This window comes from Malaya genurostris, chromosome 3 (genome assembly GCF_030247185.1).
Source record: "Malaya genurostris strain Urasoe2022 chromosome 3, Malgen_1.1, whole genome shotgun sequence".
Lineage (NCBI taxonomy): Eukaryota > Metazoa > Arthropoda > Insecta > Diptera > Culicidae > Malaya > Malaya genurostris.
In genome coordinates, this window is record NC_080572.1 from 164,873,063 (window position 1) to 164,889,386 (window position 16,324).

Consider the following 16,324-nt stretch of genomic DNA (forward strand, 5'->3'; position numbering starts at 1 on the left):
AATATCATTTGAAGGGCTTCCGTGTATTACACGATTAAACAAATTCGAACTCTTTTATTTTATGACAAAAACTATGACATATAACGATGATGATGATGTTTCTGTCTACTATTATGGTTATAAACAAATAGCCCAATGTAGAGCCTTATCTTTGCTTATTGCCTCATTTTTGCCTAAGATTCAATCGCCATCTAACATTATTGATAAAAGAATATCCTGTTTCAACCTAGTGGTATACTGATGACTTTCTCGTTTACATTTCACGAGAAATCGATGCAAATTTCATATTGTGCATTTTGAATAACTGTTTCCGGAATCCGGAGACTGTCGCAGCTTCAGTAAGTTTTTACGGCCATCATATGACTAGGCCTACAAATTCAAATAGTTTTATTATCTTTTTTGAAAATTTCGTACTTTTTGTGTCGCCATTGTTAACTTTCATCACCTTGGATGTCGGATCCAGGTGAAACTCAACTGCATTTCTTAAGTAAGGAGTGTATCTGAAATAAGCTATCTACAAATTTTTCTTTCAAATTATGATAAAAAACGATATTTTATACAAACTAAAAATTTATCCTTTATTGTACGAGGTTAAACTTGAGCATAATGAAAACCGGATGAAATTTGCAATTTGGTGGATTTATATTTTTCTCAACGAAATTTATACCCTTTTCCGTAAGCCAATTGAGTGTGGTTTTGGCCAATTGAGTGTGGAGCCGACGCTAAATCCGGCCAAAACAGTGGAGGTGTACTATGCTTCTTATATAAAGGCAGCAATCTTTTCTAGAGATACTTAGATCGATAGATTTCTACATTTCATAGTGTCAAAAATGGTTGACTTCAAATCACAGGAACATATTCCTTGCCATACCAGTATTCTTCAACCGAATTTCTCCACTTGAATCAACCTGTTCGCATCGCTCACATCCTTCCCAACGACGACAGTAAAATATTGTGGACCTGGAAGGGTTTTTGAGTCCTCCTTTACATAGGTCTCATCGTCCATCAAAACACATGCACCGGGACACTGTAAAAGACACGAATACAATTTCCGGGCCCTTGTTGCTGCTCGTTTCTTCTGTTCTACACTTTGTTTCGATATTTTCTGCTTCTTGCAGGTCTTTAGGTGATTTCGTCTCTTGATACGCTGGATCATTCCGACACTCGTTCCTGCTTTTTTGGCCAAATCACTTATTGACATTGATTTGTTCTTTGTGATTAGAGATACCACTTTCTGGTCCAGTTTCGGGTTGGAAGAACCGGGTTTTCTGCCTCTTCGTGGTAGCTCATCCAAAGAATAGTGTTCCCCCAACTTATTAATGATGGTTTTAACACTGGCATGATAAATTCCAAACCGCTTCGTCAATTTTCGCATAGTAGTACCCTTCTCACTTAGCCATGTGTCCAGAACCTTAATTTTCACTTCCTATTCAATATGCGACATTTTGAAAACGCGCATTTCAACCGCACAAACAAGTAAACAAACGAAAGCTGACAGCCAAACGCACAGCATACTGTGATCTGAACATAAAAAACCATCTCAAATAGATCTAACTTTCTGTCCTTTTATTTGAATCTAGTTTTTTGAAAATTTGTAAAGCCATCGCCGAGAAAAATTAATGCACATATTTTCATATTTTGTTTGCACATTTTACCCCATAATTTCGGAACCAGAAGTTAGATCCGGATAAAATCCAGGAACTTAAATCGGAAAAAAGCAGACGCATTGAAACTGACTGTTCTTCATAGAAAAATAATAGACTTAATTTTCATCCCGACAACATATTTGTTTTTATGTACTAATCGTATCTAAACTGAAATACCTATACTCAATTAATTATTCTGAAAATTTTACAAAATATTTTCAACTAAACTTCAAAGAAACTATCCGGCAAATCATTAGATATTCAGCACCGTTTCAAAGAAAATTTGATACTTAATACCTACGCATGTTCGATGTACAATTTCAGATATGAATTAAACATTCGGTACATTCAAGCTAAATTCCGAACGACGTAAATTGTTTTGCTGGTTCTTACTAGAAATGAGGATTTTTTCCATTATACTACATACTTGAAAGAGTTTTGTGTGTATACTATGTGTACAATACTTGTTTCAAACAAAAAAAATCTATGTAAACACCCTCTCACCTTCACCTTGATGTCACCTTCACGTGAAAATGAACTAAAATTTTGTCCATTGGTTTCAATTATTTCCATTGTAAGCTAAAGTACTCCTATAATCTCGATTTATTTAATAACACCCCCTCCATTTTTAAGCATTCAAGACTTTGTTAGACAAAAGTTTTATGTCTAACAATATATCTGGGTAATATCTTTATAAAAGCGGAATTAATTTTCTTAGCGATGGTAGAACATCAATTTTCAAAAAAAAATCATTTCGATTAAAGCTTTTATGATCTCATAAATTGCCATTTAATTTTGTTTTGATCAATGTTGCACATATTCTTCGCCCAAGTAACAATTTTTGTTACGCTACCCAAGTTACAATTTTTGTTACGCTAGCTTGTTTGTGACTAGTTTGCAACCAGATATTTGAGTGATTGTGACTAACATATAACCATTTGCAAGACTCAAAAAGCGCAGTTTCTACTAGTTGTCAAGTCAGCTAAAAATAAGTTGTCGTTACGTCGTAATGCCATACTGAAATAAATTATCTTTTCATAACGTGAAAATAACTTGTTTTCAAGTAAACTAGTTGAAACTTAGTCACCATCGACATTATAAACATTGATTGAATCCAGAATACTTTTCTATCACAAATAAAAAGGCAGAAGAGTACTTCAAATCACAAACTTGATACAAGGTACAAATTTCACAACGATTTTAAAACTATCGAGCGGAATTCAATTTTACCTAACTGTTTTTCATGCGCCTTCAATCAAAATCTGTTTATGAAGACACACAAAATAAACAACAAAATAATCCTATGTTCAAAATGCTCAAAATAATTCCAAGTAGAGTGATTTCTCATCATTTTTAATTCATATATCATGAGAACTATAATATTATCACAATCGATGTTCAATCCCTATATTATTTTCTTCGTATTTATGACAGTGCATAAAACAAAAATGACTATTCTGCCTTTCAATATTTTCGCCAAAAGTAGTTTTGAAAAAAGTAATATCCTGGTTTTATTTACGTTTCATACACTTCTTGAAACTCCATATTGTGTTCGCCCTATTCAACCCAAGTAACAATTTATGTTATGCTAGCTTTTTGTGACTAGTTTGCAACCAGAAATTTGAGTTATTGTTACTAACATCTAACCTAAACTTATTTTCAACTAGTGGCTAGAAGCATTGTTGTGATTAAAGATATGTTTGGATAAAGTAACGATAGCTTATAAATTATATTTATTTCAATATGACACAAAGATGTTATGATTGGAAACCTAAATAACTATTTCGTAACTAGTTATGTTATGATGAAACATTACTGTTACCATGTTTTAACCAGTATAACATAAAAACATATTCGTGTTCTTGTTGCAACATAGTTTGGACTTTGTCGTATCAGAACTAGTTGCGGATTGCTACTTGGGCGTGTAACTAATTCATTCATCCATCTTCGGTGAGACCTTTCTTATATTACTCATGCCCGCCTCGAACATCGCTGAACTATTCACTGCAATAATAAGCAATAATCGTAGAGAACCCGAATCTACTAATATATTCTTCACTGCTGGTTTACATCCATTCGTTTGTCATTCGTTCATTTACTTTACTCTTCGAATTGGTTCGAATAGCGTCACTGCGATGATCGTTGGATTTCATTCTTCGCGAAGCGTTCTCCATCTAATAAATTCATCATATCTCGTGAGGTAGCAGCAATGGGGGAGTGCTGGGATATGGTTCATCACACACACACATAAGACTATGGTACTAATCCAGAGGAAAACGTCTTAATTTGCTCGTTTCAAAGACAGCACGAACGTTCTGCGTGAATTAGGTTTTGACGATGATCGCTGCATGAACATTCGTTCCACATTCGCGTTATGTCGGGGATATGTTCAATGCGAATAACAACTGCAAGGAATAGATCTTCATGCGAGCAACGAAGCAGCGTCGGCTTCGTTCGCACCCGAATATACGGACAAGTCCGAATATCAGAGCGATTATCGAACAAAGGCGAAGGGAAGCAAACGATGATCATTGGCGTTCGTTGCATTTTTGATATTCAAGCAACATTGAGTTATGATCCGATCCCGGAATCATAGAAAGATAAGTGATAACTTAAATTTCTTGATAGTATTTATATAAATGACAATAAAAAAGCACATTCCTTCGAATTACTTACTTATTCAGTACTGCTAGGTTACAGAGTTGCTTAGTTGAAGGTAAATAAACTCCCTGATTTTCGGTTCCAGAAGCATTGATCATCTCGATAGGGGGTGAGGTCTGAGGTCTCATGTCGGATGTAAGATTATACAAAGGTGTAGATTCCCGGTTCTTAACCAATTGGCGAAAACAAACGATACATCAGTGGTTCCCAAACTCTGCGAGCTGTCTGAGGCGCTACATGATTACTTATAGCTACTCACTGGCACAAAATTGATGTCACTGACTTTAAGTGACATCCGTCGCACATCAGGTAGACAAAAACCATACCTACTCAAAAATTGAGTAGTTTTAAAACAGGAAAAGTTGGCCGATATGCTACGGATGTCACTTATGTCGTTTTCGCATGAGAAAACTGAAACTGACCCAAGAAAGTTTCATTAAACAAACACTTTTAACAGAACGGAGATCTGAGAAAACCTGATATACAAACCAGGTTCGAAACAGACTCGATTTTCAGTTCAACAATGTTGAAACTAGCTTCAAACAAACGATGTAGGGTGGAAACTGGGTTAGGTTTGGCATCAAGCGGAAACGATATTAAAGTCAGTGACACTTTGATCAGATAACGTATCAGTCAATTTACTAGGACTCTACCCAATTTTGTGGTTAAACACAACTTTGTGTGACTGAAACAAATACATAATTGTATTCAAGCGTGTACCGTGAGCTGCACTGAAAATCAAGTTCACCTATTTTTTGAGGAGAAATCCCTCATTGTCGAGCTCTTCTATAAGCTACCCAAAATTAGGTCGTTATCTACTCAAACTTTAACTTGATCGTAAACAATGGGTAGCGTGCTTTGTCATGGCATAAGACTTTTTGTAAACTTACATTTATCTATATTTTAAGGTCATCCCTCGTTACCTTTTAAGGTCATCACTCGTTACCTAAAATTGGGGAGATGCACTTTAGTTGATTTTGGGTAGGTTTCGATCCAAAATTAGGTAGCGGCTGGTAAATGTGCGCCACGAGCTGGGGTCGATATCGAGACGTGTCTTATTTTGAACAAACGAACCAACATACTGATATTGTGAAAATAATTATTACTGTTGGAAGGATAAGCATTTGCAATGAATAGATGTTACTGCATTTAAGATCCTCAAGCCAAATGATGAAATGAATGTGTATATAGTATATTGCCAATCAAATTTTGTAATGGATCAATCTAACCGATGGTAAGCAATTATCGAACAAGAAACTAAAATTATTTAGATATTTGCAACTTTGCAAATGCTTCTATTACCAGACAATACAATCTAAGAATAAATGAATGACAACCCAAATGGTACAACGAACTTTCCTCAGCAGTTGTGTAAATATCGTTCAGTATATTGCCTGCAAAACGGGTCATTAACCGTTATAATGAAGCAGAATGTCAGTGCACTCGCATTTGTCACATTAACGTCTATTCGCCGATTAGGCTCCGATCTGGCTGCACTGTTCATTAATGGCCCCAAAATGTCGGGAACGCACGCTGAGCGAACTACTGATGAATCACTTCCCATTATTTGAGGTTTCCTCCACGCGCTGTCCATACCATGACAAGTGCAGGCACGGAATTTACGGTGTAAACAGTGAACGTTATTTTTGGGGTGCCTGTACGTCACACGGGAACAATTTTCCTTGTAATAACCTATATACATACATAGATACATTCGCGAAGAGCATTCACTCGTGCTCTTGACTGAAAATCGCGCTCCGTGTTGGTATCGACGATATCTACATCGTCCAATTTTCTGATTGAACGGTGGGTGGTTTGCAGCTTTGTAAGACCACCCTTTTGGAGCAACAGCTTTTACCTAGCCGTAACGCTCACTACTAGGGTAAAGTGTTATAATATGCCCCCCTTAAGAAAACATTGAGATATTTCCATGTGTATTGATATATTTTCCTCGAGAATGTAAGTATTTCATTGCAATACGGATGAGGAACATAACTTTCAATGACTCCAATAGAAAAGATGAGAATTGATTGATATAAACACATTTTCTAAAACGGCCACATTCATAGTTTTTTTTCGCTCGCCTCAGACATAATGCCCCAGCAGCCGTAAAATGTGTCTCACAACAAACCAGTGGCATGACACACAACAAAAGACATTTTATCCCACAACAATGATGCATTATGCTTCTTGAAATGTCCATAAAGTTACTGTTTTGAGATAATCAGTATGTCAAAAGATGGCGGATAAAACATCTATTTAGTCGAAGCAAAACCTTACATCGAAAAGCTGCCAAATGAAATTTTTAGTTTTTTCATACTTTCCTGCAAACGACAACCACCAAACTTGCATAGCAGAAAGATCCTACGAAAAGATAGTGTTAGTGATGAAAATTTGGTTCAGAAAAGTCTTCAATGATTAAGAAAGGAGAGGGGGCATTTTGGCTAGTAGGGGCGCTTTATAAGACTTTCCCCTAAGTACCGTGAGGCCCCATGATAATCAACAGATTACAAATCGGTCTAGCGTTGTGCGATTAAGTTTGATTTTTATTTATTTGTTTATCAAAGTGTTGCAATGGTTGAATTTACCCGGTATTCATGCGTCCATGTCTTTCAGCATCTATCCCACTAATGAAGTACTGACTGTTGTATGCCAACAGCGTGAGAGTGTTTTGAGAGCTTTCGATTGTGTATGTGAATGACTGTATACGTGCAAGTGTTTGATCAAGGTTGTAAACTGTTTGCCCTGTAACTAGATGAGGGTAGATAAAGTAGAAAAGCGATTATATTACATTTGGCCTCTGATTCCATAATGAGATAAAAGGTCTCACTCACCCATTTGCTAGTGTGCTATTCTACGGCTGAGCTGTTCTATTCTCATTAGATTAGTCACCCGGTTCCGAGGATGGCACCGTACTTTATTTACTTTAGATTCTCACTCTCCCACTGCTCGGTGTTACTCAAGGTCAAACCGATGGTTTTATCTGATTGCGGAAGCATCGTTTTATAATTTCAATCGTAAATTCCAATTTGTTCATCTAACTAAAAAAATATTTTTTCTCGTAATTCCCAATTTGTTCGTATAACTACAGAACCGATAATTCTTAATCGTATTTTGAATGAAATATCTACTTTGCCATTCATGAATGTTAAAAAACATTTGTAGTTGACTTGAATATTTGAAAAGCTAATGCGGTATTATTTGAAGCTACTCAATTATCTGATACGTGTTTAAATCGAACTAAGAAAGTTTCTAATGTAATTTTCAAGCTCCAAACACAAGAAAAAAATAATACTACTATTTACATTGAAATGAAATGGAGAATTGTGTTTTTAAATTGTGTTTTTAAAACACCATCAGAAAAATTACTAGAAATATAATCAATGTTGATTTATTTTATTAAAATAGTCTTGTTTGGGTCGATATAGTTATATCTGGGATTTTCCTGCTTTTTGATCTCGTCTGAAAATTTTTTTTTCGAAAATTCTGCAATAATCTTTTGCGGCGTTGATGATTTCCACGCTCGGGCTGATTTTTTATGATATTTTGAAATTAGAAATCGGATATTAATAGTCCGAGGGAGCCAAATCGGCCGAATAGGGTGGATGGAAAAGCAATTGGTCCTAAATCGAAAATTTGAGTACCGGTACCTTGTTTAGTAAGAACAAAATTCTCCAACTTCAACCGCTCTAATAATGCACTATACTTCTCTATACTAGCTTCCAGCGGCCGGATAATGTTTTCATCTGAACAATCTCGCCTTAAACATGACATTGTCCAATGTCACATAACCGGTTTTACTGTTCTTTAACGTTTTGTCTTAGACTCGTCAGTGCAGAGCAGAGATGTCCATCTCCTCTGTGTGACGAAGAGCAAGTATAATTTCTCCCTTCGCACTGACAACATCACGCATCATGAGAGCGAGTGTTTATTCTCTTTCAACTCTAGCACTATATCACACCAAATTGCTAGATCAGAGCTCTGAAATTCTCTGAGGTGGATGAAGAAATTTTCTCCGAAGTGTGCACGCCGGTGTGGACTCTGGTGTACGGGTCGCATAAGAGAAGCGTGTGGCACGAATATTCAGAAAAAGCGCAATTTATCGTTAAAATTAAGTATTTTTCTTGTTGCGAAAAAGATTGTCATAGCAAGGCCATTGTTACCTTCTGTAAATGTAAAAATTAAATCACAGAAGTGTTCGCTCACTTGCACGCACCAGTGGTCACTTGGGTGTATGTAGGCGAGAACGCGTGAGAGCGATTCGTGCGAAGAGAATGTGTTCCATTCGCGAAAGCTGTCCTAAACCACAAGCAAACACTCAAATTCTGTCTATTCGACACTGAGAAGAAGTGCGCTTTCCCTTTTGTGTGATGTTCGCTTCTTACATCCCCTGTGTAGACAAGAATCCTACACCAGCGTGTATCACTCTGGTGAAACTGAACTGCTTATTGCAAACTTAAACAGTTCAACTTGAACCGCTAAGCAGACGTAAAGCTATTGCTACTTGCAAAACACTTATATAGAACAGTAATGATCACATGTTTTTTTTTCTCAGTTTGACAATTTCTTCTAATGGAGTATAATATCCTTAAACAGGGTTTATTCGTTCGATTCGTGTTTATCACGGTTCGTTTTTGGCAACATAATCTTTGAATACAAATCGCTACTCTGCACACTTAGAAAAAATCGTATAAATTTATGTCTTTATAGATGCATATAAAAGGAGCGTCGTCATTTACTTAAATTTACAATTCGAAGCATGTAAAGATAAGTCATATCATTAACTTCACAGTTGATTTTGCTGAAGTTTACATCTATACAGACACAAAAATTATGTTTACATGTTAATAGATGTAATATTGTATCATCACCGAAGAAATTACGGAATGCTTGGCATTTACGTCAAGCGTAAATTTAATTTTTTCTAAGAGTTTATACATTTTACAACAAAATCGATTGCAACTAAAATGGCAAGATAAAAATAATTTCATACGCAAAATACGCATGGTCACCGAACTTTACTGTTCTTCAAAGTTTTCTGCATACTATGTCAAGGAGCTATCGTTACTTTTGATATTAACATAAGTTATGAAACAATAAAAGCATGGACTTAAAGAATATGAATCACTAATTTACTTTCGTGGCAACATAAAAAGGGATTAATATTTTATAGATTGATTTATTCGTTAATCGGATGTTGACTACATTCAATATTCCCATTCTTTCCTAATTCGCCTAGAAGCACGATATGGAACACAACTGATCCGGTGTCAATTAGTTGTCGATGATACTCCTTGGAATGCTATCAAGGTTACTTTCCTAACTCATAACGACGCTAGTCCAAACTCATTACACAACTTTTACAGCTTTGCTTTTATTGCGTGGTATTCCAGATTGCTGCCGGCTCACACACAGTCAAGACTCGTAAAGTGCAAAGAATTTCGATTAAAGCCAATTTGGGGCGTTAGCCTTCTGGTATTGCGTACGATTAACCGTAATTTGAAAACTCTATGATTAGTATTTAAGAGTCGTTGGTAAGATATAAAACTGAAACGATTCCTGCTAAACGCATGTTTTGCCATTTTTCTCTGCATAATTTATTTGTTTTATTGATGGATTGATTACATCTACCCGTTTCTGTTGAAGTTTGACAGACGTCTCGATTCATATACCGATTCTTTTACAATTTTGCAAGACTCGACCCTACTTGAAAATGAATCGTTGTACAGAGTACCGCCGATGTTTCTCGAAAAAAATAGCAACTCTGAAATTAGACATTAGCATTAGTACAACACTACCGATGTGTTTCAACTTCTTAATTGATTCAGACCAATTAAGGTTTAAAATTACCTAAAGAAATAAAATGAAAAAAAAATAATAATAAAAAACCGCGGTTAGTGATGCAAATCGCCGCCATCAATATTTTCACTTCGATCAGACTTCATATAAACACATTTTGGAGTAACAACCAAAAATATGAATAAATGCTTCATACCTTACGAAACTGAAAAGCAGTGAATAATTGTCTTAACTACGCCGTAAAAATATTTCAAAATGTATTATACTGAAATTCTTATGCTGACATGCCTATTGAAAACGAAAACATTTAATGGACATAATTTTCTATTCTCTTCATTATGAATATATAAACATTTATTCTCATATGAACGATAAGCGAGCGTAATTTATGATCTAATGAGCCTCGGTTCAAGTCTTCAGACGCGACTATTTTTTCCTTTACATTTCATAACATTTTAAACCGTGTAATTTTCAGATCGCACTCAAAATTCAGCTACATCTGATAAAAATTAAAAACAACAAAAACTACCGTTTTTGAGAAAATTGAGTTATATGTTTTAATTCCTTTCATAAAATAAAAATACAACTATTTTCACAATGTATCCTTTCTTAATGCAACCCCAATAATTACCAAAGTTTTTGCTGAAGACACCTTTTGGCTTAGGCCCTTTTTAAACGTAAGGCTTCAGTCAAAATGTCTAACTGATGATGAAAATTTTATTCGATGTATGCAAAATTTGAATCAGATAGAATAATACAAAAGTTGATTTTGAATAATCATTTTCGGTGGAACCGCTCTTTTCGTGAATGAGGGTCCCGCATCATGAAGAATCTTACATTACTTCAATCGTTCATGACTATTTAAAAATAAAGTGCAAAGTATTCTCGCATCAAAACGTTGAAAAAGTAATCAAGATTTCATAATTATTTCTACCTACATCATTCGAGCTCGCTCACATTATATCATAACGTCTCCCACTCCAAGATTTATTTAAGGAAAGCCCATTTTATCGACATGACAACAGCAAACGTAATTCGGTCAAGGGAGAATTGGGGTTATGGCGCAACTTAAAACAGTAACTATCATTACTCAAAACGAGTGAACAATTCCAATTCTAATCGGTACTGGTTACTTTGATTCTTCAATGATTAATATAATTTATGTATTGCCATATTTCTACAGAGAAAATAAAAAAGTCTTATGAATCCAAAGCATAAAACTTTGCTTGACGGATTGTTCTGACATTTGCTTCGTTTGAGCGTAACAGTGTATGGTTAGAAAGGTTGAAAAATACAAATATAGATATCTTTCACTACGACAGATGTTTTGGCCCCGTTTTACTCTTCAACTTGAAGCGTAAAAGCTTTCATACGAAAAATGACGAATGGGACCCACCATCGCATTAAAATCATTCAAATCTGAAGAGGCATTTTACTTCGAATATCAAATCCCATGTACATGTTGTACGATAGAGAATATGATGATTCATGCCTTGCTTAACATAGTTAAAATAAATATTTGCGTACAAGATAACGCTTTCCTTCTATCCTATTCAACTTATCCAAGCTTTCTAGATAAAATTTCAACTACGGGAAAACATGGATAAGTAAAGCTATTCCGAAACAGTGATTTAAAAAAAACACATGAATTATGAATCGAATTGGAGATTGAATTGCTATATACTGAGCCCACCTCATAATGGTCCACATTTCGGTACTTACGAAAAAAGTCATAATTTGAATTAGGAACTCTTGAATTTTTTTCGATAAATTACGTGAGTAGGTTGAAGTAGTGCTTTCTCGTTCAATGCATCTTTGATAGTAAAAAAATCTGATCAATATTTTATGGTGCTCTTATACGTATATAACAGGCCTACCATAAAAATTTAAAGTGATGATTACTAGCTGGTTTGGAAATTGCAGGCGTAGATAGAATAACAGCTAAACATGCCAAGTTTCTTGGCTAGCAAAGTGCAGTGATGCTCAAATCGCCCAACATCTGCAGTGCTCCACAGCTGTGTGACTGAGGAAAAGGCTCAAATCTCAACAAATTGCTCACTGCATTAAAAGAAGTGTCTTCTTCACACGAAGTTAAAGTCGGTTTAGTGAATAGTGTAGCCGGTCTCATCGGATACCGGAAAACAAATAACACACCACCGTGAGAACGGTCGCGTGCTTTCTGCCACTTTTTCTTCGATCTGTGATTTCGGCCAAGTTGTTTGGCCGAACAAACTAAATCGTTCAAAACGTTCTGCACGGAAGCGATCCGTATTATGGGGTGCGCACAGTCGGCCGAGGAGCGCGCGGCAGCAGCACGAAGCCGTCTTATCGAACGGAACCTCAAGGAAGACGGCATACAGGCAGCAAAGGACATCAAACTACTACTGCTAGGTAAGATAATTTCGAAAAAAGCATAACGCTTTTAATTGCAACATTGTCGGTTGTTGAACACAAACGGTTGAAGTTTTATCAAACAGCGCTATTATTGTTATTATTACCGTCACTATTGTTAGAACTACTACTATTGTTATTCAATCCGTTTTCAACTCTTTGGTCATTTCTAGGGGGTGTGGTACCACAACTCATTTCACTTTTTGCCAATGGATAAACTAACAAGGGAGCAGTTGGTGCCCCGAAACGATCTGGCATCACTAAATACATTCAAATGCAGCCACACACGCAAGTGGAAGAATAAACAGTTCCGAACTAAATTTAGACAAACTGTTTGAATTACAAGTCACAGCAATTTCTTCCACACGTCCCAATACGCGCTCGGCTGGAATCCGGATCTCGGACTAGAAATTTTGCTGAACGGTACGACTCTTCTCTCCAGTTGGCTGTCGTCATTCGTTTCACCATCCACTAATTTGATAAAAGGCGATGCAGCAGAAAGTTCGTTTCACAGTGCAAAACAGAATCAATGGTCATTTCTCCGCCAGCCAATGGAGAGTCCACAACATCCTCTCACAAGGTTTAGCTCCTAACAATGTAACGACGTGTTTTGTCAGTGGAGCTTTATATATTTATAGAACATCGGCCTTCGGTCGGCTGCTTCAAATGCTTATACGAATGGGAAATCCCTATAGGTGCCCACTCTATGAAGAAATGTTTATTGCTGTTCTGCTTCTGTCCTTGAATCAATTTCATTGACCGTACATAAATGCATTAAATATGCATCGAGCTTCAATCGTTGTACTATTGTTTAAATTCACTTAATATGACGTCAGATCGAGAGAATCGAATGCTAATCCAGTAATCACTAGTGATGAATTTGCAAGAAGGTTGTTACTATTTAAATGAAAGCACGTAATTGCATCATTGGGTTTTGTTGTAGTAACATCTACATATAGAAAGTTCGTTTATATGGAGAACAAATATTAATTAGTTTATTGAATATTGCTGATTATGAAAAATGACTTAAGTAGGCCTGCAGGCTTCATAATCGGCTCAAGGTCACTCCGTATGTGTGTATGGTTAAATATTGTTCCATAGATTTCTGCCCCTTTTACTTTTCTGAACGCAACTCAACTTTAACTTCAATAATTATTGCTTAAGCATCTCTCTAAACTACAGCATTATATTAATTAGAATATCTTTTTCATGTTCAGACCAGCCATGCTTTATGCAGTACCAATTTGGTCAAGTTGTTGTTCCACCAGGAAGAAAACGCTTCAAAGGATTCAGAATAAAATTCTGAAAATGATTTTGAAGCGTCCTCCCTGGTTTAGTACAAATGAGTTACACAGACTCACCAATATAGAACCGTTAGATGTAATGTCACATAATATTATAAGCAAATTCCGACAAAAATCGATGCAATCTTCAATTGAATCGATTCGCTCTCTGTATTAGTTAGTAAGTTAGTATATAAGTTCCTTTTCCCCATTACACAATACAAGTAGGTTTAGAATTTTCCCTACACAAAAATCTCAGAATTGCGGAAGCAAATAATGTTCTCATGGTAATAACCAAATCATATATATAATAGGGCTGAAAAGTCACCACTTGTGGCTGAACAACCAATTTAAATCTTAATAATTTAATTTTAACTCATATTCCAATAAATAGTTATTGAAAAAAAAATATCTTTTTCATTAACTTTTCAATACTATCCAACAGAAAACATTATCAATATTCATTAGATGCAAGATCGATAAAAATGTATCCTATGCGGTTCCTGAAAGGTGATAATATAAGTAAAAAATTAAGAGAAAATTGGGAGGACGTTATTTTTTTTAACTTATTTAAATTAGTTTCAAAAACACCTTCAAGAAACTCAAAAACATTGCATAACTCTTAAACACCTTAACGTATCAACATACTTCCTTCGGCAAAATGATAGTATCAAATTAGTTCTACAAGTGTTCCATACATTTTCCATTTGAGAAATGGACTAATATAATAATAGTGAAAATATTTAATAGTGAAAATATTTTTGTCACGCTAATTTCCCGTTTCGGACCATAGTGCAATGGCCTGATTATCGGACCGATATCGCAACGATAGCGAACAAAAGCACATGGGCCAGCTGTCGTACTTCTTGTTTTGCTATTTTCTTCACTCTTTGGGTTTGTCGACAGGGTTGTCACATTTAAATCTGCATTTTTCAGAAGAAAAATCTGTAAATCTGTATCGGGAGCTCAAACCCTGTATTGAAAATCTGTATATAGAAGTGATAAGAAATCGAAGCACAATGGAATGAAAAAGTCTTTAGAACCCAAATTTAATGAAATCAAAACTTTTCTTAGTCTGAATTTTATGATTTTGTAGTTGAAAAAACGCTGGAAGTTGTTTTTGCGTTGGAGCCTCTCGAAATACTGATTTGACGAAAAACTTTCAAAATCCAATCTGAAAGTGAAACTTAATCTGATTGATTAATTGGCAATCTTTTTTCTTTACCATCATCTTTTCATCTTATCAGAAGCAATTTTAAAAAGCATAAGCAATTACGCTACACTAGTTGTAAATAAAAGTAAGCATAAACAAATCTTTATTAGCAGATAGAACATCTGTGTTTACTGTCTTTAACATACTCTTTTACATTTAGTTTTATCGTCTTTTTAGAATTAACACACAATCAGGATAATGTTTTCACTTTGAAAAAATAATCAATACTATTATTTAATATATTTTAACTTGATCTTTATTCAATTGTTAATCCACGCTATCAAAAATCTGTACAAATCTGTATTTATTGCCAAAAATCTGTAATCTGCATATACAGAATCTTGATCACAAATTTATCTGAAAAATCTGTAAAATGCAGATTAATCTGTATATGTGGCAACCCTGTTTGTCGACCCGCCTCGGTCTGATCATCGGACCGATTGAGCACGATATCGGTCCAATCGTAGTGCTGCAATCGGGTCGTCATCAAACAATTCTGCACCATTTGCATCAACCGCGTCAACCCGAACAAGCTTTACGGTTTCATTATGTATCTCCAGAGCAAAAGAGCCAGAAAAACTCTGTCCCTATGTTCGGGATTGGAAATTCAACACCGATATATCCCGTCCCCTGAGTATCAGGCATTCGTCGTGCTCTTTACTTTGGTATAGCTCATCCTTTCTTACGCATTCCATCCGCTAGAACAAACTATGGCCACAACAAGTCATTTGTCACCATGTTAGTTTGAAAAATTTAGTTATCTAGTTATAATAGTTAATAATATGAAATGTATCATTTGGATATTCTGTAATCAGTTGGTACAAAAGATGAGGAGGTTTTATGCCTAGTAGAGACATAGCAATAGATTGATAATAGCTTATCTCCAGTGGGCTTTTCCCTGATCCAAATAAATATATAAATAAAATCTTCACTCTTTTGTTCTAGAGATACACAACGTAAGGTTTAACATTGTTTGGAACGCAATCAAAAGCTTACGTGTCCGATGTTCGGATTTACTGGGATCCGATGTTCGAATTTATCGGGCATATTGCGTTTGACCAAAGACATCATATTAACAAGATACCCAGCACTCACTTTTCCAGAACAAATCATTGGCAACGTATTTTTTTGCGACCATGGCGCTCTCAGGCGAGTCCGCATCGAATCTCGTACATAGAAGTAGAGAAGAGAAATGTCAATATCATGAACGTCAAAATAGCAGCACTGCGCACCCATACAATTGTTGAATGTGATGCCGTGCGATGGCGTTGCTGAACTGAAGATTGATTTCGCTCCAAGCTGACAAGGTCTACTAAAATTCAACTATGGTG

General features: G+C 35.7%; 1 protein-coding gene across 9 annotated transcripts in view; it reads left to right on the forward strand.

Moving 5' to 3' along the window:
- The window catches only part of LOC131438489 (G protein alpha o subunit), a 146,905-nt gene that overhangs the window by 32,634 nt on the left and 97,947 nt on the right, over window positions 1–16,324 (forward strand). For 2 of the 9 annotated variants that reach the window (XM_058608557.1, XM_058608560.1), the window contains exon 2: window positions 11,978–12,497. The exons of 6 other annotated variants lie outside the window; for them this stretch is intronic. In XM_058608557.1, the coding sequence (XP_058464540.1) occupies window positions 12,380–12,497 (118 nt within the window). In that variant the 5' untranslated portion in view covers window positions 11,978–12,379. The remainder of the gene's footprint in view (window positions 1–11,977; window positions 12,498–16,324) is intronic. One more of the 9 variants, XM_058608559.1, reaches the window with a different exon arrangement.